The following is a 25,993-nucleotide window of genomic DNA, read 5'->3' on the forward strand; positions in this document are numbered from 1 at the left end:
AGAAGATCATCAAGGACCTCAGCCACCCGAGCCACGGCTTGTTTACCCCGCTACGATTTGGAAGACTGAGACAGTACAGGTGCATCAAAGCTGGGACCAAGATGGCATCCCAAGTGTTGCAGCGGTCTAAGGTACCGAACTGCAGTGCTAGAGGCATCACTACAGATCCGGGTTCGATCCCGGGCTGTGTTCCAGCCGGCTGCGACTGTGAGACCCATGAGGTGGCGCTCAATTGGCCAAGCATCGTCCGGGTTAGGAGAGGGTTTGGCCGGCCGGGATGTTCTTGTCCCATCGCACTCTAGCGACTCCTGTGGCGGGCCGGGTGCATGCATGCTGACACCAGTTTGACGGTGTTTCCTCCGACACGTTGGTGCGGCTAGCCTCCGGGTTAAGCGAGTAGTGTGTCAAGAAGCAGTGCGGCTTGGCAGGGTCGTGTTTCGGAGGATGCATGGCTCTCGACCTTCGCCTCTCCAGAGTTACAGCAATGGGACAAAACTGCAAACACAAATTGGGGAGAAAAAAGGGTAAAAAGTACCAAAGAAAAATACTAAATTAAGCTGTGACCAAGAGACAGAAAAACAGGCCATCAGACTGTTAAATTGTCACCACTGACCTTATTCACTGTTCTAACTTGCACCTTAGAGACTTCTGCCATATGTTCATAGTCATTGAACACTGGTCACTTTAATCATGTTTACATACTGTTTTACCCAATCGTTGAACACTGGTCACTTTTTTTATTTCACCTTTATTTAATAGTTGAGAACAAGTTCTCATTTACAACTACGACCTGGCCAAGATAAAGCAAAGCAGTGTGACAAAAAAACTACCACACAGAGTTACACATGGGATAAACAAAAGTACAGTCAATAACACAATAGAAAAATCGATATACAATTTTGTACAGTGTGTGCAAATGGAGGTAAGGCAATAAATAGGCCATAGTAGCGAAGTAATTACAATTTAGCAAATGAACACTGGAGTGATAGATATGCAGATGATGATGTGGAAGTAGAAATACTGGTGTGCAAAAGAGTAAAAAATAAAATCTAAACAATATGGGGATGAGGTAGGTAGTTGGATGGGCTATTTACAGATGGGCTATGTTCAGCTGCAGCGATCGGTAAGCTGCTCAGATAGCTGATGCTTAAAGTTAGTGAGGGAGATATAAGTCTCCAACTTCAGCGATTTTTGCAATTCGTTCCAGTCATTGGCAGCAGAGAACTGGAAGGAAAGGCGGCCAAATTAGATGTTGGCTTTGGGGATGACCAGTGAGATATACCTGCTGGAGCGCGTGCTACGGGTGGGTGTTGTTATGGTGACCAGTGAGCTGAGATAAGGTGGAGCTTTACCTAGCAAATACTTATAGATGAGCTGGAGCCAAACAGGTCTGGCGAACAAATATGTAGCAGCCAGCCGACGAGTTCATAGAGGTCGCAGTGGTGGGTGTTATATGGGCTTCGGTGACAAAACGGATGGCACTGTGATAGACTGCATCCGGTTTACGGAGTAGAGTGTTGGAGGCTATTTTGTAAATGACATCTCCGAAGTCGAGGATCGGCAGGATAGTCAGTTTTACGAGGATATGTTTGGCAGCGTGAGTGAAGGAAGCTTGGTTGCGAAATAGGAAGCCAATTCTAGATTTAATTTTGGATTGGAGATGCTTAATATGATTCTGGAAGGAGAGTTTACAGTCTAGCCAGACAGCTAGGTATTTGTAGTTGTCCACATATTCTAAGTCAGAACCGTCCAGAGTAATGATGCTAGTCTGGCGGGCGGGTCGATCTGCTGAAGAGCATGCATTTAGTTTTACTAGCATTTAAGAGCAGTTGGAGGCCACGGAATGAGTGTTGTATGGCATTGAAGCTTGTTTTGAGGTTTGTTAACACAGTCTCCAAAGAAGGGCCAGATGTATACAGAATGGTGTCGTCTGCATAGAGGTGGATCAAGGAATCACCCGCAGCAAGAGCAACATCATTGATATATACAGAGAAAAGAGTCGGCCCGAGAATTGAACCCTGTGGTACCCCCATAGAGACTGCCAGAGGTCCGGACAACAGGGCCTCTGATTTGACACACTGAACTCTATCTGAAAAGTAGTTGGTGAACCAAGCGAGGCAGTCATTTGAGAATCCAAGGCTGTTGAGTCTGCCGATAAGAATACGGTGATTGACAGAGTCGAAAGCCTAGGCCAGGTCGATGAAGACGGCTGCACCGTACTGTCTTTTATCGATGGCGGTTATGATATCGTTTAGTACCTTGAGTGTGGCTGAGGTGCACCCGTGACCAGCACGGAAACCGGATTGCACAGCGGAGAAGGTACGGTGGGATTTAAAATGGTCAGAATTCTGTTTGTTAATAACTTGGCTTTCAAAGACTTTAGAAAGGCAGGGCAGGATGGATATAGGTCTGTAACAGTTTGGGTCTAGAGTGTCACCCCCTTTGAAGAGGGGGATGACCACAGCAGATTTCCAATCTTTAGGAATCTGAAAGAGAGGTGATATGAAAGAGAGGTTGAACAGACTAGTAATGGGGTAGCAACAATGGCGGCGGATAATTTTTGAAAGTGAGGGTCCAGATTGTCTAGCCCAGATGATTTGTACGGGTCCAGGTTTTGCAGCTCTTTCAGAACATCTGCTATCTGGATTTGGGTGAAGGAGAAGCTGGTGAGGCTTGGGCAAGTAGCTGCGGGGGTGCGGAGCTGTTGGCCGGGGTTGGGGTAGCCAGGAGGAAACCATGGCCAGCCGTAGAGAAATGCTTATTGAAATTCTCGATTAACGTGGAGTTATCGGTGGTGACAGTGTTTCCTAGCCTCAGTGCAGTGGACAGCTGGAAGGAGGTGCTCTTATTCTCCATGGACTTTACAGTGTCCCAGAACCTTTTGGAGTTAGAGCTACAGGATGCCAATTTCTTATTGAAATAGCTAGCCTTTGCTTTCCTAACTGTGTATTGGTTCCTGACTTCCCTGAAAAGTTGCATATCGTGGGGACTATTCGATGCTAGTAATATCTGTATATCTGACTTTAATCATGTTTACTGCAGGAATGTCCAACAGAGCTGTTGCCAGAGAATGTAATGTTCATTTCTTTACCCTGAACTGCTTCCAACGTCCTTTTTGAGAATTCGGAAGTACGTCCAACTGGCCTCAAAACCCTAGACCACGTATAACCACGCCAGCCCAGGACCTCCACATCCGGCTTCGTCCCCTGTGGGATCATCTGAGACCTGCCACCCGGACAGCTGATGGAACTGAGGAGTATTTCTGTCTGTCATAAAGCCCTTCTGTGGGGAAAACCCCATTCTGATTGGCTGGGCCTGACTCTCCTGTGGGTGAGACTATGCCCTCTCAGGCCCACCCATGGCTGCACCCCTGCCCAGTCATGTGAAATCCATAGATTAGGGCCTAATGAATGTATTTCAATTGACTGATTTCCATATATGAACTCTAACTCAGTAAAACCTTTAAAATTGTTTCATGTTGCGTTACATTTTTGTTCAGTTATATATATATATACACACACACACACACACACACACACACACACACACACACACACACACACACACACACACACACACACACACACACACACACACACACACACACACACACACACACACACACACACACACACACACACACACACACACATACATACATACATACATACATACATACATACATACATACATACATACATACATACATACATACATACATACATACATACATACATACATACATACATACATACATACATACATACATACACAATATGTACACTGCTCAAAAAAATAAAGGGAACACTAAAATAACACATCCTAGATCTGAGTGAATGAAATATTCTTATTAAATACTTTTTTCTTTACATAGTTGAATGTGCTGACAACAAAATCACACAAAAATGATCAATGGAAATCAAATTTATCAACCCATGGAGGTCTGGATTTGGAGTCACACTCAAAATTAAAGTGGAAAACCACACTACAGGCTGATCCAACTTTGATGTAATGTCCTTAAAACAAGTCAAAATGAGGCTCAGTAGTGTGTGTGGCCTCCACGTGCCTGTATGACCTCCCTACAACGCCTGGGCATGCTCCTGATGAGGTGGCGGATGGTCTCCTGAGGGATCTCCTCCCAGACCTGGACTAAAGCATCCGCCAACTCCTGGACAGTCTGTGGTGCAATGTGGTGTTGGTGGATGGAGCGAGACAGGATGTCCCAGATGTGCTCAATTGGATTCAGGTCTGGGGAACGGGCGGGCCAGTCCATAGCATCAATGCCTTCCTCTTGCAGGAACTGCTGACACACTCCAGCCACATGAGGTCTAGCATTGTCTTGCATTAGGAGGAACCCAGGGCCAACCGCACCAGCATATGGTCTCACAAGGGGTCTGAGGATCTCATCTCGGTACCTAATGGCAGTCAGGCTACCTCTGGCGAGCACATGGAGGGCTGTGCGGCCCCCCCAAAGAAATGCCACACCACACCATGACTGACCCACCGCCAAACCGGTCATGCTGGAGGATGTTGCAGGCAGCAGAACGTTCTCCACGGCGTCTCCAGACTCTGTCACGTCTGTTACATGTGCTCAGTGTGAACCTGCTTTCTTCTGTGAAGAGCACAGGGAGCCAGTAGCGAATTTGCCAATCTTGGTGTTCTCTGGCAAATGCCAAACGTCCTGCACGGTGTTGGCCTGTAAGCACAACCCCCACCTGTGGACGTCGGGCCCTCATACCACCCTCATGGAGTCTGTTTCTGACCGTTTGAGCAGACACATGCACATTTGTGGCCTGCTGGAGGTCATTTTGCAGGGCTCTGGCAGTGCTCCTCCTGCACCTCCTTGCACAAAGGCGGAGGTAGCGGTCCTGCTGCTGGGTTGTTGCCCTCCTACGTCCTCCTCCACGTCTCCTGATGTACTGGCCTGTCTCCTGTCAATCAGTGTTGCTTCCTAAGTGGACAGTTTGATTTCACAGAAGTGTGATTGACTTGGATTTATATTGTGTTGTTTAAGTGTTCCCTTTATTTTTTTGAGCAGTGTATATATTCCTGTTTCTGACATTGCTCGTTCTGATATTTCTTAATAATTTTTTCTGGATGATTGTTTTTATTTATTTATTGCTAGGTGTTACTGCATTGTTGGAGCTAGAAACACAAGCATTTTGCTGCACCGACAATAACATCTGCAAATCTGTGTATGCAACCAATACAATTTGATATGATTTTGATTTGATCCTCCCCTCTCTTGCCTTTTCCCAACATGGTATGTTCAGGGCCCTCTGAGGATATCCCTAGCCCCCCCTCCCTCCACCACACACACACTGCTTGCCAAATGGAGAGGCTGAGATTGTCAATTAGCAGGGTGGGAGAGGGGGAGGGGGGATGGGAGATGTTGGGGGGAGGTTGGGGAAGGTGGAAGGGATGGAGGAGGGATGGAGCACAGATCAGAACCAAGGACAGCTCCCAGTGGAGAGATCTGTGCTGGTTTACTGAATGGATGTCCCGCTTGTTTGGCTTTTAGAGAAACAGACACACTCGTCAATTTCCCTCTCATTTTCTATTTTCCCTTGGTTTCTTTTATTCATCTCTATTCTCATCTCCTTCCTTAGAGGAGGTACACTCACAGTTTCAAGCCCAGTCCAAAAACAGATGTGACGGAACTCTATGTCTCTCTCTACTCCTTAATCAATATGAATTTAATGGACAAGGGTTGAGTTCAGGGAGTTCATGCTGGCCGGTGTGCCTATGGGCAAACTGACTGCACACTGAGACTGACACACACACTCACGCTCACACAGTCCACATGCATATACACACATGCGTAAACACACACACTTGCACGCTCACACACACACTCACAATGTTCCCTGCAAATGCTACTAATTCAATCCAATTTAGTCTATAGGCAGTATGTGTCCCAAGCTCATATTACTGACATTCGAGTAATAATTCACACATTATTGAATTATGTATCTCACTAGGATAAACCTTAGAAGTTTTATGGGCTAAATGGGCAAAAATTGATTGACAGAAACAAAATACCTTGCCTGCCTCAAAGTGAATTGAAATATACAAGATAGAGACTGAGATACTTACAAATAGTGATCAAGCGATATAGACAATTCACAACCCAAAAAATGTATGCAGGACAAATGCAAATAGTTACAGTGTTTATAAAGATTATCATTCAACTCTAAATAAGATTGTGGAAGAACACAACTGACACATCAATCCCTTTCTTTTTAAAGAAATTATGTTAATCATGTAGTGGCAAAAAATATATTTATTTCTTTAAAAGCTTGAATACCTAATTGAAACAATAACAAAGCAGCTACCCCACCTCAGTTTTGGTAAAAAGTCGAGGGATGTGCTTTGGGAAATGTTACCACTCTCAAATTCATAGTCAGAGCTATGGATGCAAGGGCTGACCATCCAGGATATCAAAATGATAGTTTTAACCATGTTTTGTGTTTTTGTTGCTATACGGTGTTTGTTTACATGGAGTAAAACAAGCTTATATTTTGGTTTCTGATGGGGTAGGCCCTACTACAGTTGAAGCTCATGAGGCATTTATGAGTTACATTCTTAGATAATTAATGGGTCACAGGAGGCTGGTGGCACCTTAATTGGGGAGCACAGACTTTTGCTAATGGCTGAAGCAGAATGAGTGTTTTCCATGTGTCTGATGCCATTCCATTTGCTCTGTTCTGGCCATTATTAGCAGCCTCCTGTGCAATGGGTATATATCATTCATTTAAAATAAAAAAACAAATGATGTAGCAATTAAGGATTCTAGCTTTAAGACTAAATATAGTGTTAAGTTTTAGGTGAATGAATATCATTCATCGGTGTGTTGAATTGTGCATTGGATTGCCACCTGCTACACATATTCAATATGGATAGTCCTGTTTCATTTGTGGCATTATTTTAAACCAACTGGCAAGCCTTTAACTTTTCCAAAGGTTTAGGTTATTGAGTGTTGTATCGATATCAACTTCTATTCACAAACAATAACTTGAATCTACTGTAAAAACAAACAGACATGGTAAAAGTAAATCATTGGCAATACACTGGGCCTCACTCTCAACATGCATTCATAAAGTCGCTCGTGACAGCTTGAGCTGTCTATTGAGGAATACGAATTTAGTACAAGGTAGTCTACCAAGTCACGTAGGTCTATCTCTGAATGCATAGACTAGCCTTTACAAAAACAGTCAGGTCCTGTTATAAGGGAATTTGAGATCAAACAATTACATTTCAGATAAGTAAAATGGAATAACATAGCTTGAGAAGTCATAGCACTGTTGGCTTTGTGATGCGTTTCAAACACTCAGCGCTTTTCCCACTTGATGATGGAGGGCTATCTTTTACCATGGCCAAACAAGTATTTACCTGCACGTGTAGCCTACATAGCAACCAGTTAAGAGTACTGTTCCTTACTGTATCAATGAAGATCAATTGATCACAAATGTTTGGTTAAGAATATGATCATTTCAACCAATCTAAATCCTCGTGATTTCGTAATTGTAAGCCATTTGGTTATTTTGTCGGCAAGAGGAGAACATATAAAGCATTACCAAATATTACATTCAGATGTCATATACTCACCAATTGTTTTTAGTCCTGTCAGTTTCCCCCACTCAAGTAGACGACACGATGTTGACAATGTATTGGAAATATCTGATAATCATAGCCAGGAGAAACGCCCCCTCCAACTCTCTCTCTCCCGCTCTCTAGATACTCCATCCCAATGCCTCTCCCTTTCAGAAAAAAAGAAGAAAGACCCGAAAGGCAGAAGCCACACGCTTACACCCTTTTCCTTCGTTATCTCTTGCATTTCTTTCTCGCTCACCCTGTCTCTCTCTCTCTCTCTCTCTCTCTCTCTCTCTCTCTCTCTCTCTCTCTCTCTCTGATTCTATTTCGCTTCTAACCTCCCATTGTTGAGATTCAAACGTGGTCAAAGGGGCGAGGCGGAGGCGACTCGAGATTGGGAGAGAAATATATTCACGCTCACACATCATCATGATGCATAGCCTACGGATCAAGATAATGAGAGTAATAAGTGCCAAAAAGAGCTGGTGATGACTGTGATTGTGTCATAATAGCCTAATAATAATAATCCAGTGAAGTCTAATGGCTACCATTTTATTGTAATCAACCAACTGCCTTCATTGTATTAATAACCACATTAAACAATGGTGCTAAAAATGCAGGACAATTATTCAAATGTAACCTTCAGAAAAGTGGTCGAATTATAAGACTGCACACCAGGGACACTAATTACACTAGTGCCATGTTGCTAAGAGACCTCCCTCTTTGAGCCGTTTTGCCCTAAACATGACCGTGGTATGCGTTAATTACCTGTAACTTAAAATTACAGATGGTCCTGAATTTAGATTCAGGGTAGACTGATCGACATTTCTGTTATAATTTCAGGATCCACCTCGCCCTTGCACTACAACATGGTTATAAAACAGGGATCATCCATTTTTCCTTGAGCGTATGGTCGGGGTGCCTGAACATAGTTGTAAATAATTTATACACTGGAAATTGACCGCAAGAATGCAAAACAGATAAAACAGTATTTCAAAACGTGATTACCTTTGGTGGGATACGATCACAAATGCCTTTCTATTTATACGTGAGAATACTTGGGAAAAGACTTCCTAAATTAAAATCACTTTGAGGTGATTTCCTGGTGATTTTACAGTCTATGTACAAAATAAAAATAAAGATGGTCTTTTTGCTTAGAAAACATGGGGCCAAATAAAATGAAGGCTGTTACCTAGATGCTGGGTATACTATACTTTAAAACATATACATAAATTATAGGACTAATAAAGAATATTTAAATATATCTTAATAAAGACCTAATTTTTAAAATGTGTATTTAACCTTTATTTAACTAGGCAAGTCAGTTAAGAACAAATTCTTATTTACAATGACAGCCTACCCCGGCCAAACCCTGAAGACGCTGGGCCAATTGTGCGCTGCTCTATGGAACTCCCAATCATTTTTAATAAAGGATAACATACAGAACATATGAGGCTATGATGGATATATCATTGCAATGAGTGCATATGTCTTGCTAGTGCATGCAGAGTCCTATGCATTGGCCACTCCATGTTGTCTGAGGAACACAGTAGGCTATGTGGTGAGTGACAGTGACATCTCATAGATGGGTTGTATACACTCTAATTTAATCTCACATGATTTCCAGGTGTGGCATTTATACACAGACAGCTTCAATTCTATGATCTCTGCTTACCAAATCTCCCCAAACCATCCTCATCCTCTGGGGGATAACACATGCCTGCACCATGGATAGCCTGCTCTCTATGCATCTGGCTATTACACAGCTCCCCATTGGCCTGTAGATCTGCCATTAAAAAATATAACAATGGATTTTGTCTGTCAATCAGTTGATATTGTGTGTTTGTCACAATTTATTAGAGATACAAATGAATATTTTTGAAGTGAAACTGTCAGAGGCTCAAATAAATCTGCCTACACAATGGAAGGAAAAAAGTAAATGTTTTATTTCAAATCTATGCCTAAAAACATATATTTGACCTTTTTTGTGAAGAGATTTTCCACTTTTCTTATCTGCTACCCAAGAGACTAAATATACATAGGCAATGTGGCATTGTGGTGTGTGCAGTTCCAAATGGCCTGGCGAGGACAGCTGAGTACTGAACAGGAGTCCTGTATGCCTCTAACCGCCCGCCCGTCCTGTTGTGTTCTGTCTGACTCTCCCCCTCTCCCCTCTCTTTCCTCCTTTGCAGTCTCCTCAGATCCCTGTTGGAATGAGCACATTTCTCATTCCTTCTATCCTTCTCTCCCGCTCCCTCGCTCCCTCCAGATTGTTGCTTTATTAAACAGACTCTCCCTATCTTTCATTTGTCAATCTGCTTCCCATTCCCTCCTCTCTCCTTCACTCTATTTTTCTCTTTCACTCACGCACGCGCACGTCCCTGCACACACACAGAGCTGGATACATCAGTACAGCACATCAGTCATTTCTCCATGTAGTTTCTGCTCTTACACTTTCCTCCATATTCTAGTTCAGGGAGAGAAGAGAGAGAAAGAGAGAAAGAGAGATAGAGAGAAAGAGAAAGAGAGCAACGAGCAGCAGCCCCACAGAGAGCTCCACACTGCTCTCTGTCTCCTCCTCTCCACTCCTCTCCCCCTCTCTTCCCTGTGCTCCGTCTCTCCCAGAACCGACCAGGGCAGCTATATTTAGAGCCAGGTTAACTGCTCCTGTCAAAGGTCTGATTTGTATTCCTTGCATGTCTGTCTGACTCAGGGCTGGGAGCAACACAAACAAAAGGGCTAGTTTGAATATGCACTGAGCCACTGGCTTAGAAATCAAAGCCCCCTTTGCCTCATTGCCAGTGACGCCACCTGCTCTGGGGGGAACTCAAAGTCAAGCCCATTCACTCTGAACACAATCAGCAGAGAGGACTGAACTCAAAGCAACACTTCAGTTTGCTCTATCACATAGTCAAATGTAGGATGGTTAGATTGAAGAGGGATAAGGCAGCCTATTGGCCATCTACCATTCCCCTGAAATGTCTTCATAGGGCCCCTACAGGAACATCTTACTTGGAGTATTTCTTGACATTAACCCCCAGCTGAAATGACAGAGGAAATTGTATTGAAAGACATGCACACACACAGGAGCAAAGACGTGTAATGTTCAGTTGAGAATGAGGTGTGATGCTTGCTGCTGCTCACCTCCTCCTCTCTTCCTCTCATTGGCTCTGACTACAACTGTGAAGCCTTTTTCCCACAGGAGCCTCCCCAGTACTCCCAGCTCCAGCCCCTGGGGAGACAGACTCCTTTGCGCCCACTGTAGGCCAGGCTTCCAGCACCACTACTTGGTTCCAGATGCCAAGACTCTAGATGGGAAGTGGATCCCGTAGAGACCCTGACAGTCTGTCTGGTCTGTGATCGGCTAGAGGTACAGCATGAGGTATGGACTCACATTGCAATTTACTTGCTGTCTCTTGACATGGAAATATCAACCAATCCATGTTTACACCGGTCCAACTGCATTGGATCAGAGATGACTTCAAGGAAGAGAGAAAAGGAGGGAAGGAACTCAGGCCTCTGTCCTGAGTTCACTTCCTGACTGGCTGGTAGCCTGACAAGGGACGTTCCTATGCAGAGCCCCAGCTGGGTCTGTGGTTGGTTGGTTGATGCTTCCGATGCTTCCTCCTGCATTCAGAGTTCAGACAACAGACACTGTTTGTCGTCAGTAAAGCAGAGTCACAAGGGCACCTTTGTTCCCACCTGTCATCCCATCAAACACTTTTGCTTTTCACCAAATACATAAGACTCTCTTTCCTGTTCTGTAAGAGTATTGCATTGATAGTACCAATGTGGTGGACTTTCACCTTAACAATCTCTAGTCCTTAGTGGATGCATGTTCAGTTTTAGGACATAACGAATCACACCCAGAAGATTCCTCTGACAGCATGTGCTCATGGGCCATTACCTTACTGTGTTCTCCCTCTCCCTCTGTCTTTCTCTCTCTGTGTGTGTGTGTGAGATGAGGTCCTGATCCTGCCATCAGTCAGATTAACAGCAGGCAGAGAGAGGCATCTCATTCCCTCAGGTCACCGTCTCTCCCACAGGCTCTGATGGTGGCTCACGCTGATGATGTCATGGTATAGATCAGCAGGGCGTCTGTTGTGGGGTTGGGTGTCAGCGGCGCTGGCTGGGATAGAGGAGGGAGGGAGAGATGGAGGAGTGGGGGGTAGGGACAGCAGAGTGCCTCACTGGCTGAGAGTGACTCAAGCCTTTTAGCCAACTTTAAGAGACACTGGGGAAATGTGAGGAGGATGAATCCACACATTACTTCCAGCTACTGCTCATTCTCATCCATGGGTGGGTCAATATGTTAACTGTAAAACTGTTGTGTTTCCATCACACAGACAGTGAGTGGGGTGAAGTGAGTGCAGCATCATGCCCTCCAGGGTGGTATGGGACAGAACAGTGACACTGTCTCTAAGGGCTGCTGGGCTCTTGACTGTAGCTCCGCCTGATACACAAAACTATCCTTCCATCCTCCTCCTCTTCCTTTCTTCGCAGTTTCAATCCCACTCTCTGTTCCCACTTCTTGGAACCAGCCCATGCAATTGGATTTGGTCTCTGTCCGTCGGTGCGTCTGGCTTGTCTCAACATCCTCTTCACTCACTATGGCTCTCCATTCCCCCCTGCCCTACCTTTTATCTTTCTCGTAACTGGCCAGTTGTCCATTGCAGTCTGTTACAACATGACTGTGCAACAACAACAGCAGAGATGCGTATGTACTTGTGCTGATGCTGTGTACTGAGACGCGGTACGCCTGCTGCTGCCTCTAGGAGCCTTTGTGTGATGTTTGATGCGTGCTCTGGTGTTACACTGGCTGTTTGTGTTTAGATATCTAGAAATCGGTTGGGGGGGATGGAGAGATAGACAGTTCATTGTTTACATTCATTGATTGCCAGGGAGCCTCTCTCTCTCGCTCTCTCTACCCATCTTTTCCACCAAAACCACTTTATCAGTACACCCAGTACCCTGCTCCCTAAGCAGCTGCAGGCCAGGGGTTTGGTTAGATCAGGGTAATGGGTGTAGAAACAGGCTAATAACATTACTGACACTGTAAGGAAGGGAGGGGGGGGGCAGAGTGGGCTGATGGGAGAAAAGGGTGGAGAGAGATGCTGGGAAGGGGGAGGGGCAGGTGCATCACTAATAGCTTTTTAAAAAGGTTACAGCATGTCGCTCCCTCTTTATAATGGGCCCTAGCTGTGCTGGAAATGCAATTTCCGGGAAAGATAATGCGCAAGTGAGAGGGGGGAAGTGTGTACCTTGTGCTTGTGCTTGAGAAGGGGAGGGAGAGAGGGGATGGTGAGAGAGAAAGAAATTTAGAAAACAATAGAGGGAGAGAGAGAGAAAGGCGGGTGGTGAGGAGAGGTGTAGCGAGTGTACTCTGTTTATCACAGCAGTGTAAAGGGTGGCGGTGTAAATGTTGAAATACTTCATGTGAGCATTATCCGTGGACACTACACTGTCATGTATCTGAACAAACATGATTCTTGAGCTTCCTGCATGGCTGATTCAGCCATGTACACTAATTAACCTCGTGCATCCACTGGATAGGAGTTTAAACATAGCCTGATTACGTGCGCATGCTTTTCCAAGGGTAAATGTGATTGCTAGTCATGTTCTGGAGACAACTTCATTGCACACTGCCTATAATGATACTCTTACAATTTCCTTCTCACTCTCTGCATTTTACATGCAGGTACAGAATTGATTAAATGTATCATTTCTATTTCATTGTATCAAGAATGGAGAGTGTAAGGCTGTTGATATGCCAAACTAAAGAATTATAATCAATATTGACCTTCAGTTGGCGTGTGTGTGCGTGTGTGTAGAGAGAGAGAGTGAGAGCACTGAAGAACAAGTCAGAGAACATTGCCTGGGTTTCTCTCATCAATCAGCTTCCCTCCATCTCTTTCTATATCTCTATACCCCTATCACCTAATCTATCAACCACGGAACATCCGGGACTGTCTGTCACTCTCTCCCCTTCCTCTCTGTAGAGTGTTATACACCATCTCTCTCTCTCTCTTTCCCCATCATGACTCATCCTGCCTGCCTCACCCCCTTCAGTTAATGATGATGATGACACGTGTGACTTTCTCAATGGAGTGACTCATCTGATCACACATAACTTCCTCTTTGACAAGGGAATCTGCTGCTGCCTCAAGTCACTGCACCTGGAGAGACTTTAGGGTTGAGCAGTATGGGTCTGGGGTTGTATCCGGAATGTGTGACATTATTAAACGTAATAAATATGAATCTGACCTGTTTTACAACTTCTATGTATGTTAAAGGTCAGGAATTTAGCACGGTTTAGAAATAAGAAAAATCAATAGCAGAATATACACATGGAATTACACTCTCAACTGATATTCAGAACATTGTTCACACTTTAGAGCGCTCAGTCCAGGTTTAAATCATCCTGAATAAACCCCAGAGGAAGTGCAGATGGAGTCCGGCTGTGAGGGGAACATTTCTCCTCATAGGGTCTTTCAACCTCTCTACATGGAGTCTTTGGTTCTTTATATTAACTCACCCAGGTTTAGAAATTGCAGGTGCAATTCTAAAAGGTCTTGAAGCTTCTGAAATCATTGTGAGTCAAAGGTTTATTTTCTAAGATTTCAATTAAAACCTACATTTGTAGTAAAAGAGGCGAGCCTAAGAGAGCCAATGCTACTGTGTCATTGGAATACCTTAAAATGTTCACAGCTGTGATATTGGAACATCACCTAGAAGAAACAGGAATGACAACCTCGTAATCAGTGATGCACTCTGATAATTGCTTACCTTGCATTATTAACACAGGTACGTTGCCTCTGAATAACACAGTGATAGCACCGGTGGAAATATCTGATATAGGTCGCCATCTTGTGGCCTTCTACTGTCACTGCATAGTCAACGGACGTAATCAATAAGGCCCAGTCCTTGCTATGACAGTCTGTAGGGTCTTTGTTATTACTATCACATGATAGCTTGCACATAATACATATATTCTACATTTGATCCCAACATACATTTACCATTTGTGAAACCATTAGGCTAAGAACATAAAATACAGTGTTTCCTTGTTCAGTAATTTGCACGTATGCTAGTTTTTAGACATTACTGGGAGTAATTAACAACATTGTACTGAGGTAAATAAGGACATTTTTAAACTTCTTAGGGCTAGGCCACTTTTTTCTCCACTTCCTGTCTGAATGACGTGCCCAAGGTAAACTGCCTGTAGCTCAGGCCCTGAAGCCAGGATATGCTGATAATTGATACCATTAGAAAGAAAACACTTTGAAGTTTATAGAAATGTTAAGATAGTGTAGGAGAATATAACACAATAGATATGGTAGGAGAAAATCCAAAGAAAAACCAACCGGAATTTATTTTTTGAGAGGGACCATCCTCTTAGAAATGCAAGAGAAAGGTCATATTGTAAAATAGCTCCCTGGATGCAATTCCTATGGCTTCCACAGGGTGTCAGCAGTCTATGTTCAAGGTTTCAGACTCACAAATAAGAAATAACAGTTTTTGTAAGAGGACACAGTCTTGTGTCTTTACACAGTCTTGTTTTTGTGCATCTTGATAAAGTTGCGCAACTGCTAAAATCGGTTTCCTATTGAACATACTTCTTTCCAAAATAAATATTATAGTTTGATTACATTTTAGGGTGTCTGAGGAGTAAATATAAATGTAATTTGACTTGTTGAATCAAAGGTTAGGGGTAGATTTTTGGATTTCTTTCTCTGCAAGTTGAACGAGTGGATTACTCAAAACTAAACAGACTTTTTGGGAATAAAAAAGGATTTGATCTAACAAAACGACACTACATGTTATAGCTGGGACCCTTTGGATGACAAATCAGTAGACGATTTTCAAAAAGTAAGTGAATATTTAATCTTTCAATGTGAATTTATGAAACCTGTGCCGATGTAAAAACATTTTGATGTGGGGCGCCGTCCTCAAACAATCACATGGCATGTTTTCGCTGTAATAGCTACTGTAAATGGGACAGTGCAGTTAGATTAACAAGAATTTAATCTTTCAGCCGATATAAGACCCATATGTACCTAAATGTTTAAAATTAAGAATTTAAGAACTATTAGAATTTATTTGAATTACGCGCCCTCCAGTTTCACCGGAAGTTGTTCCCCTAGCGGGACACCGATCCAAAACAACTTGTATATCACAGAGGTTAGAGCTCAGCTCAGAACTTGCAGATCTGCATTGACTAATAAAATAAATGATTTACATGTAATACGTATCTCTCACCAGCCTTTAGAGGTTGTTGCTAAGGCAGAAGTCCATATTATGTCCAACAGAGAAAATAAAAAGAGAACATTGATTAAAAAGTATAAAACATTCCTATTGGCTATGATCCACACTCTGGGCCACATATGAGCAACAATCAGCATTGTGATTGGTCAAAGGATAAAATCAATGACAGTAAAACAGAATGTGTCCTGCCCTCATAAAAGGCAAGAGCAAACACTCAACATCCTTTTTATTGCAATATTCATTTATTGTTCTCATCCGACAAATCTTTACAAAACAGAGGGTACGTTGTAACAAGATGAAATGAAGTGTTAAAACTTAGAACACTTTTCTTTTGTTACTGCATTATTTATCGTCTTATTTTTTAAAAATAGAACTAAATCAAACTGCAGATGTATTGTATGTGCACCAAGGAACACACATTCTGGCCCAAACATAGTCAAGCCATCTGTGTAGTATTTTGTAGCTGCTGTCAGTTTTGGCCTAGCAGTTAAGAGCTCTGGGCCAGTAACTGAAAGGTCGCTGGTTCGAATCCCCGAGATGACAAGGTGCCCTAGACCAAGGCACTTAACCACAATTGCTTCTGTAAGTCGCTCTGGATAAAAGCGTCTGCTAAATGACTTAAATGTAAAAGCAACAGACCCCCTCAAAATTGTGATAGTTGTATACCGTGCACTTTGTCCTAATTCACTGACTTCGGTGTATAGGGAAAGGAGGATACCTAGTCAGCTGTACAACTGAATGCATTCAATCCTACCCCTCTGAATCAGAGAGGCATGGGGGGCTGCCTTAACCCACTGTTCCCTGGGAGCCAATGACATTGATTAACTGTCTTGCTTAGGGGCAGAACAACAGATTTTTACCTTGTCAATTTGGGGATTCGATCCAGCAACCTTTCGGTTACTGGCCCAATATGGACTGGCAGGTGAACTATTACAAGAGAAACTAAACCATGAGGGGATTCTATTGTTAGCATAAAACCACGGGCCATCTTCGGTTGACTCCAACCTTGGACCGGGAGGGTACCTGGTTTGATGCAGAATGGCTGCCAGTTTGGAACGAGGAGAGGTCCAATCCAGACCTGATTTAGAGTGGACCAGGACCTTTACATACACTCTTGTCTTTAGTAATACAGTTGATACGATTCATGTTCCCATTTCTCCATAACCACTTAATGTAAGGAGAGCAGTGGGGTGTCTGTGTAAAAATCACGTTCTCATTACAAAAAATAACTATTTACAAAACCATACTAACAGGTTTAAGTGTAAGAAAGTGGAAAAGAGGGGAGGTATAGGCTAGAGATTAGGAGAGGTAAGTGAGTGTGTGTGTTTGTTTGTTTCGTTGGGTGAGCATGTGTATGTTCGTCCAAAAGTGTGTGTATTTTGGTAAGTTTGTCAATATGAAATATATGTTTTCTTATGAGCGTTTTCGTGTGTGTGTGTGTGTGTGTGTGTGTGTGTGTGTGTGTGTGTGTGTGTGTGTGTTGTCCAGCAGAGGGAAACATTCCACAGCACAGTGACAGTATAGTCAGGATACAACACAAAGAAGAAAACCAAACAGTGGAAGAAAACCATACGCCAGTGGGAGGGAGTGGAAAGTGGAGGGTGAGATATGAGCAGTGGTGGAAAAAGTACCCAATTATCATACTTGAGTAAAAGTAAAGATACCTTAATAGAAAATGACTCAAGTGAAAGTCACCCAGTAAAATACTACATGAGTAAAAGTCTAAAAGTATTTGGTTTTAAATATACTTAAGTATCAAAAGTAAATGCAATTGCTAAAATATACTTAGTTAGACGTAAAAGTAGAAATCGTTTCAAATTCCTTATATTAAGCAAATCTTTTTAATTTACGGATAGCCAGGGCCACACTACAACAATCACATACAAACAAAGTATTTGTGTTTCGTGACTCCTCCAGATCAGAGGCAGTAGGGATGACCAGGGATGTTCTCTTGAATAGTGCATGATTTGGACCATTTTTCTGTTCTGCTAAGCATAAACATTTTTTGGGCTGTTAGGGAAAATGTATGGAGTAAAAAGTACATAATTTTCTTCAGGAATGTAGTCAAGTACATGTAAAAGTTGGCAAAAATATAAACAGTAGAGTACAGATACCCCAAAAAACTACTTAAGTAGTACTTTAAAGTATTTTTACTTAAGTACTTTACACCACTGGATATGAGTGAGGGCTGTGCAAATCAAAATTAAACTGTTTGTGGCAACCACACCATATATACACATCAAATAAATACATCTACGATCAATCTCCTCATAAATAAATCACATTATCACATGAATAGGCAAAGTCCAATAATATCTCTCTACGGCCCAGAGACAGGGAATCTTGATTTTCCAGTGTGGCGTTCCGTTCCATGCCGATGTGATCCGTTCCATGCCGATGTGTTCCGTTCCATTCCGATGTGATCCATTCCATTCCGATGTGATCCGTTCCATTCCGATGTGATCCGTTCCATTCCGATGTGATCCGTTCCATTCCGATGTGATCCGTTCCATTCCGATGTGATCCGTTCGAATCCGATGTGATCCATTCCATTCCGATGTGATCCGTTCCATTCCGATGTGATCCGTTCGAACCCGATGTGATCCATTCCATTCCGATGTGATCCGTTCCATTCCAGGCAAAAGGGATGTGTAAGTAAACAAGTATTTTAGTGACATCACAATGACAAAGCTTTGGTAACCAAGGTTCCCTGTCCAGATACATTGAGTGTAAAAGAAAATGTTTGGTACTGTACAAAGCTCATGTCCTGTCACTTGTGATGTATTTCAAAATGTGTCTCATCCAGTCTTACCAAATCTGTATATATATATATATATTTCATGCTGACTTGCTGCAGAAGCAACCAATCGAAAGCGGAGAAAAATAAACCGTCTGCAGTTTCATCCTGTTTGTTCTTGTATTGTCTTCTTCTCAGTGATATGAACAGTATCCTTTGATCTGGGTAATGTCATGCAGAGCTGAAGAGAGGTCTGCCAGAGAGCTAATGCGGTGCGTGTAGACCTACCAGGATCTTGATCTGTGTGTGTTGTCTCTATGCTGTATTTGGAAGGTACAGTAATGAAGTACCACAGTTGCTACAGAAAGTAATTGGTCCGTAAACATTTGTTCACTTGAGTTTGTTGACTCGTGCAGATATTTGATGACTGGCGCATTCTAGGATACTGAAAATGATCTCTAAAGCCAGCAGAGAGCGCTCATTCAGCGGTTGTTTGGGTTCATCTTAAATGTGTACAGAGACACAAATGAACTGAAGTGTTTCAGGATGACTGGCTGCATTGCAGACAGTTGAAAACACAAAGGAACCCAGTTGTCAAATGGATTGACAGTTTCTCCTTACAAGCACGTAGAAGATGAAACATCATCTTGTGATATCAGTGAGATGTGTACTTCACACAATGAAGCAAATTTTAAAAAGTCTGCAAATAAAAAAGAAGCCTCTGAAAACAACAAAATGAAAGAGGCATACCTGTACCTGACACTGTACTGAATGTTCAGCTGGACAGCTGTTAAGTCTTTGTGAGTCTCACTTTGAGAGCTCTCAGTTCCCCCAGGGGTTTGGGCTTGGACAAGGTTAGGGGGAGGTTTGTAGAGGTCTGAGTATGCTGTGTGTGTTGTGTTTGTGTGCGTGTGTTTTGAAAGTTTAGACCTGCGTGGAGTAGGATCTGTAGAGGGTGGAGTAGCGGCCTGCCGGGTGGGCGGCGCAGTGGTGTTCGTGTGAGTGTTCATGTTCGTGTGGCTGGTCTAGACTTCGCTGGAAATGGAGCGAGACGGAATGAGGACATCTGGGGTGGCGGGGAACCGATACGGCTGATGGTCATGTGATCTCTGTGAAAGGAGACCCCCTCGGAGTCTGCAGGGGAGAGAGAGGAGTGAAAAAGAGAAAGGGAGGGACAGGAGAGAAGAGAGGGAGGAAGAAGAGACAGAGAGAGAAAGATGGGGCGGAAAGAGTGATGAAAAAAAGAAAAACGAGTGAGGAGCAAGAGAAACAGATCAAAGGTTGGTCAGAATGGCTGGTGAACGTAGGGATGGTAGGGAGGGCAGGAGGAGGAGAGTGCAGGATGCTGGTGACAGAGATAGAAGGATAGAGATCAAGTGAGGGATAAGGGAAAAGAGCAAGGTGGGAGACAGGGGAGAGGAGGTCAGGTGAGGGTTAGTGTAGGTGACTGACAAGAGGAGACACAAGCAATCTCAAAGCTACTCCCTTGAATCACACTTCCAACAGGTTGTCCTTCTGCTCTCCCTTATCTAAAGAGCTCACAGTGCACTTCTCATTCACTTCAAAGTTCTAAGAGGCCTTCAGAGCTTCAACCACTGAGGGTGAATGAATGCTGAGGAAGAGACTACTGCAAACGGCTCCCTCTAAAGAGCCACACATTTTCTGAGTAAAGGGTTATTGGCTCAAAGACAAGGTTTGGTGTTCTTGTGCTTTGGTCGGGGTTGAGGGTTATGGGTGGTGCTGGGAGATGCGCTGTGAGGGGACATCCTCTTTGGGATTGGGGGGACGACAGAAGGGGAGAGAAGGGGTGCATGTCTGCCCCCCCCCTGTGTGTGCAACCCTGCCACTCACCCACCCTCACCCCTTACCTGAGTTCCACTTAACTTTTCGAGAGGACTCTCCACACATGGCAGAGCCACCATGGGCATGCCTAGCACCGACTCAGGGCGCTGTGGCCGCGGGGGAGGGGGAGGGGGCCTCGTCTGCTGGAAGTTGTTGATCACACACGTCACCTGGAGAGAGAGGAGTGAGAGTGAGAAAGAGAGAGAGAACGGAAAAGAGAGAGAGAGAGAGAGAGAGAGAGAGAGAGAGTGAGAAAGAGAGAGAGAACGGAAGAGAGAGAGAGAGAGGGAAAGAGAAAGGGAAAAACTTCATTGCCCGGGTGGTGTGTTTGGGATCATTGTCATGCTGAAAGACCCAGCCACGTTTCATCTGCAATGCCCTTGTTGATGGAAGGAGGTTTTCACTCAAAATCTCACGATACATGGCCCCATTCATTCTTTCCTTTACATGGATCAGTCGTCCTGGTCCCTTTGCAGAAAAACAGCCCCGAAGCATGATGTTTCCACCCCCATGCTTCACAGTAGGTATGGTGTTCTTTGGATGCAACTCAGCATTCTTTGTCCTCCAAACACGACGAGTTGAGTTATAAAAAGTTATATTTTGGTTTCATCTGACCACATGACATTATCCCAATCTTCTACTGGATCATCCAAATGCTCTCTAGCAAACTTCAGACGGGCCTGGACATGTACTGGCTTTAGCAGGGGGACACGTTTGGCACTGCAGGATTTGAGTCCCTGGCTGCGTAGTGTGTTACTGACGGTAGGCTTTGTTACTTTGGTCCCAGCTCTCTGCAGGTCATTCACTAGGTCCCCCCGTGTGGTTCTGGGATTTTTGCTCACCGTTCTTGTGATCATTTTGACCCCACGGGGTGAGATCTTGCGTGGAGCCCCAGATTGAGGGAGATTATCAGTGGTCTTGTATGTCTTCCATTTCCTAATAATTGCTCCCACAGTTGATTTCTTCAAACCAAGCTACTTACCTATTGCAGATTCAGTCTTCCCAGCCTGGTGCAGGTCTACAGTTTTGTTTCTGGTGTCCCTTGACAGCTTTTTGGTCTTGGCCATAGTGGAGTTTGGAGTGTGACTGTTTGAGGTTGTGGACAGGTGTCTTTTATACTGATAACAAGTTCAAACAGGTGCCATTAATACAAGTAACGAGTGGAGGACAGAGGAGCCTCTTAAAGAAGAAGTTACAGGTCAGTGAGAGCCAGAAATCTTGCTTGTTTGTAGGTGACCAAATACTTATTTTCCACCATAATTTGCAAATAAATTCATAAAAAATCATACAATGTCATTTTCTGGATTTTTTTTCTCATTTTGTCTGTCATAGTTGAAGTGTACCTATGATGAAAATTACAGGCCTCTCTCATCTTTTTATGTGGGAGAACTTGCACAATTGGTGGCTGACTAAATACTTTTTTGCCCCACTGTACATACAAGGAGTACCAGTACTCCTTACAGTATGTAATACAGTATGTACAGAGCCTTCGGAAAGTATTCAGACCCCTTGACTTATTCCACATTTTGTTACGTTACAGCCTTAATCAAAAATGTATGACATTTTCCTCGTCAATCTACACAAAATACCTTATAATGCCAAACAAAAACAGGTTTTTAGACATTTTTGCAAATGTATAAAGAATAAAAACCTGAAATAACACATTTACATAAGTATTTAGACCCTTTACTCAGTACTTTGTTGAAGCACCTTTGGCAGGGACTACAGCATTGAGTCTTCTTGGGTATGATGCTACAAGCTTGGCAAACCTGTATTTGGGGAGTTTCTCCCATTCTTCTCTGCAGATCCTCTCAAGCTCTGTCAGGTTGGATTGGGAGCTTTGCTGCACAGCTATTTTCAGGTCTCTCCAGAGATGTTCAATCGGGTTCAAGTCCGGGCTCTGGCTGGGCCACTCAAGGACATTCAGAGACTTGTTACAAAGCCACTCCTGAGTTGTCTTGGCTGTGTGCTTTGTCCTGTTAGAATGCAAACCTTCACCCCAATCTGAGGTTCTGAGTGCTCTGGAGCAGGTTTTCATCAAGGATCTGTCTGTACTTTACTACGTTCATCTTTGCCTCGATCCTGACTAGTCTCCCAGTCCCTGCTGCTGAAAAACATCCCTTCACCTTCACTGTAGGGATGGTGCCAGGTTTCCTCTAGACAGTGATGCTGAGTGAGTCTTTAGGTGCCTTTTGGCAAAATCCAAGTGGGCTGTCATGTGCCTTTTACTGAGGAGTGGCTTCTGTCTGGCCACTCTACCATAAAGGCCTGATTGATGGAGTGCTGCAGAGATGGTTGTTCTTCTGGAAGGTTCTCCTATCTCCACAGAGGAACTCGGGTTCTTGTTCACCTCCCTGACCAAGGCCCGTCTCCACCGATGGCTCAGTTTGGTCACAGACTTGGTACTCCGGTGCCTCTTGCAGTGCGGTAGCAGAGAGGACAGTCTATGACTTGGGTGACTGGAGTCTTTGACAGTTTTTAAGGCCTTCCTCTGACACCGCCTGGTGTAATAAAGTAGTCAAAAGTTTAGTATTTGGTCCCATTTTCCTAACACACAATGATTGCATCAAGCTTGTGACTCTACAAACTTGTTGGGTGCATTTACTCTTTGTTTTGCTTGTGTTCCACATTATTTTGTGCCCTATAGAAATGAATGGTAAATAATGTATTATGTCATTTTGGGGTCACTTTTATTGTAAATAAGAATAGAATATGTTTCTAAACACTTCTACATTAATGTGGATTCTAACATGATTAAAGATAGTCAAGAATGAATCATGAATAACCTCGTACCACTACAATGACAGGGAAGGGTAGCATTTTTTGGGGGGGGTGTATGAAATTCAGGCCTCTAAATTTCTCACTCCTCATTATTATACTTTTGGAGCTCACCGTAAGTGAAATGAGAGTGACATTTCTCATCCCATGGTGAGAAGTACCAGGATTAACAGCCCCTGTGCTTATGAACTTAAATATCAACGTAAAATGTCAGCAATATACATCACTGTTACATTCTATCACCCTCATCTCATCTCTCTGAATAATGACTTCCCTAACCACCTCTTCTCCCTCACCATTCCCTCAGCTCCCTCCATGCTCCCCTCCCCTCCCCTCGCTCCCTCTCACCAGAAACACAGCGATGGCTCCTCCAGTGAAGAAGCCGGCCAGGACGTCGGCCCAGTGGTTGCGGTACTCTGCCACCTTGACCACTCCCACCAGCATGGCCAGGCATAGCAGGGTCAGGCTGACCGTAGGCTTGGTCAGCCGAGTGCCTTTGGTCCGAAATACCAGCGTCACATACATCTGAGACAGAAAGGTAGGGGGAGGAGACCAGGAGGACTGTCAGGAATTGTAATACTGTAGGCTGGGTATCAACTCTATACTATAGGGTGGTATACCATAACATGTGTATCAAACTGTCCAAACTCCTACTCCCCAGACCAGAACCTACCACAGTGTAGACTGCAGAGTAGACACTGAGGGCTGCGTCCTTGGAGGGGAAGGATTTGCGTGCGGATGCCACTACCAGGGGGTTTCCAGTGCAGGCACGGGGCTGGGTGATGTACTGCATGTTGGATGTGCACCCCAGGGCCGTGTAGTTAGGCCGGCAGGCAGACAGGAAGTGAGGCGTCTGGTTTCCTGTAACCGCCTGACCCGCGTTGGCAAAGATGGTGGTGGTGAACAGGCCGAAGGAGAACACCCCTGAGGGAGAGAGAGAAAGAGAGAAAGAGCGAGAGAGAGCAATGACAGCCAACTAAAAGAGGAGAAGTTTAGTTATCCCCCAGCCTACCTGGGAGCCGCTGTTATCAGCTGAGGTGTGAAATTGCAAAAGCCTTCATGATCACCTGAAGTGATGAACATGCAAATAAAGTTGAAGTCGGAAGTTTACATACACCTTAGCCAAATACATTTAAACTCAGTTTGTCACAATTCCTGACATTTAATCCTAGTAAAAATTCCCTGTCTTAGATCAGTTAGGATCACCACTATATTTTAAGAAAGTGAAATGTCAGAATAATAGTAGAGAGAATGATTGATTTCAGATTTTATTTCTTTCATCACATTCCCAGTGGGTCAGATGTTTACATACACTCAATTAGTATTTGGTAGCATTGCTTTTAAATTGTTTAACCACGGTGAAATGTTTTGCGTAAGGCTACGCAAAACATTTCACCGTGGTTAAACAATTTAAAGCTTCCCACAATAAGTTGGGCAAATATTGGCCCATTCTTCCTGACAGAGCTGGTGTAACAGAGTCAGGTTTGTAGGCCTCCTTGCTCGCACAAACTTTTTCAGTTCTGCCCACAAATGTTCAATAGGATTGAGATCAGGGCTTTGTGTTGACCACTCCAATACCTTGACTTTGTTGTCCTTAAGCCATTTTGCCACAACCTTGGAAGTATGCTTGGGGTCATTGTCCATTTGGAAGACCCATTTGCGACCAAACTTTAACTTCCTGACTGATGTCTTGAGATGTTGCTTCAATATATCCACATCAAATCAAATCAAATTTATTTATATAGCCCTTCGTACATCAGCTGATATCTCAAAGTGCTGTACAGAAACCCAGCCTAAAACCCCAAACAGCAAGCAATGCAGGTGGAGAAGCACGGTGGCTAGGAAAAACTCCCTAGAAAGGCCAATACCTAGGAAGAAACCTAGAGAGGAACCAGGCTATGTGGGGTGGCCAGTCCTCTTCTGGCTGTGCCGGGTGGAGATTATAACAGAACATGGTCAAGATGTTCAATGTTCATAAATGACCAGCATAATTTTCCCTGCCTCATGATGCCATCTATTTTGTGAAGAGCACCAGTCCGTCCTGCAGTAAAGCACCCCTACAACATGATGCTGCCACCCCCATGCTTCACGGTTGGGATGGTGTTCTTCGGCTTGCTAGCCTCCCCCTTTTTCCTCCAAACATAACGATGGTCATTATGGCCAAACAGTTATATTTTTGTTTCATCAGACCAGAGGACATTTCTCCAAAAAGTATGATCTTTGTCCCCATGTGCAGTTGCAAACCGTAGTCTGACTTTTTTATGGAGGTTTTGGAGCAGTGGCTTCTTCCTTGCTGAGCGGCCTTTCAGGATATGTCAATATTACTGTGAATATAGATGTTTTTGTACCTGTTTCCTGCAGCATCTTCACAAGGACTTTTGCTGTTGTTCTGGGATTGATTTGCACTTTTCACACCAAAGTACGTTCATCTCTAGGAGACAGAACGCGCCTCCTTCCTGAGCGGTATGATGGCTGCGTGGTCCCATGGTGTTTATACTTGCGTACTATTGTTTGTATAGATGAATGTGGTACCTTCAGGCGTTTGGAAATTGCTCCCAAGGATGAACCAGACTTGTGGAGGTCTACAATTTTCTTTCTGAGGTCTTGGCTGATTTCTTTTGATTTTCCAATGATGTCAAGCAAAGAGGCACTGAGTTTGAAGGTAGGCCTTGAAATACATCCACAGGTATACCTCCATTTGACTCAAATGATGTCAATTAGCCTTTCAGAAGCTTCTTAAGTCATGACATACTTTTCTGGAATGTTCCAAGCTGTTTA

General features: G+C 43.8%; 1 protein-coding gene across 5 annotated transcripts in view; it reads right to left on the bottom strand.

Annotated features, from left to right (window-relative positions):
- Positions 1 to 16,078: 16,078 nt before the first annotated feature.
- The window catches only part of LOC109897369 (phospholipid phosphatase-related protein type 5), a 52,322-nt gene continuing 42,407 nt past the window's right edge, over positions 16,079 to 25,993 (bottom strand). For 2 of the 5 annotated variants that reach the window (XM_031827655.1, XM_031827658.1), the window contains 4 exons: positions 23,889 to 24,139; positions 23,564 to 23,740; positions 20,480 to 20,607; positions 16,079 to 19,729 (listed from right to left, as the gene is read on the bottom strand). In XM_031827655.1, the coding sequence (XP_031683515.1) occupies positions 19,621 to 19,729; positions 20,480 to 20,607; positions 23,564 to 23,740; positions 23,889 to 24,139 (665 nt within the window). In that variant the 3' untranslated portion in view covers positions 16,079 to 19,620. Of the gene's footprint in view, positions 19,941 to 20,463; positions 20,608 to 23,563; positions 23,741 to 23,888; positions 24,140 to 25,993 lie in introns of all 5 variants that reach the window. The other 3 variants (XM_031827656.1, XM_031827659.1, XM_031827657.1) reach the window with 2 other exon arrangements.

This window comes from Oncorhynchus kisutch, linkage group LG6 (assembly GCF_002021735.2).
Source record: "Oncorhynchus kisutch isolate 150728-3 linkage group LG6, Okis_V2, whole genome shotgun sequence".
Taxonomy (NCBI): domain Eukaryota; kingdom Metazoa; phylum Chordata; class Actinopteri; order Salmoniformes; family Salmonidae; genus Oncorhynchus; species Oncorhynchus kisutch.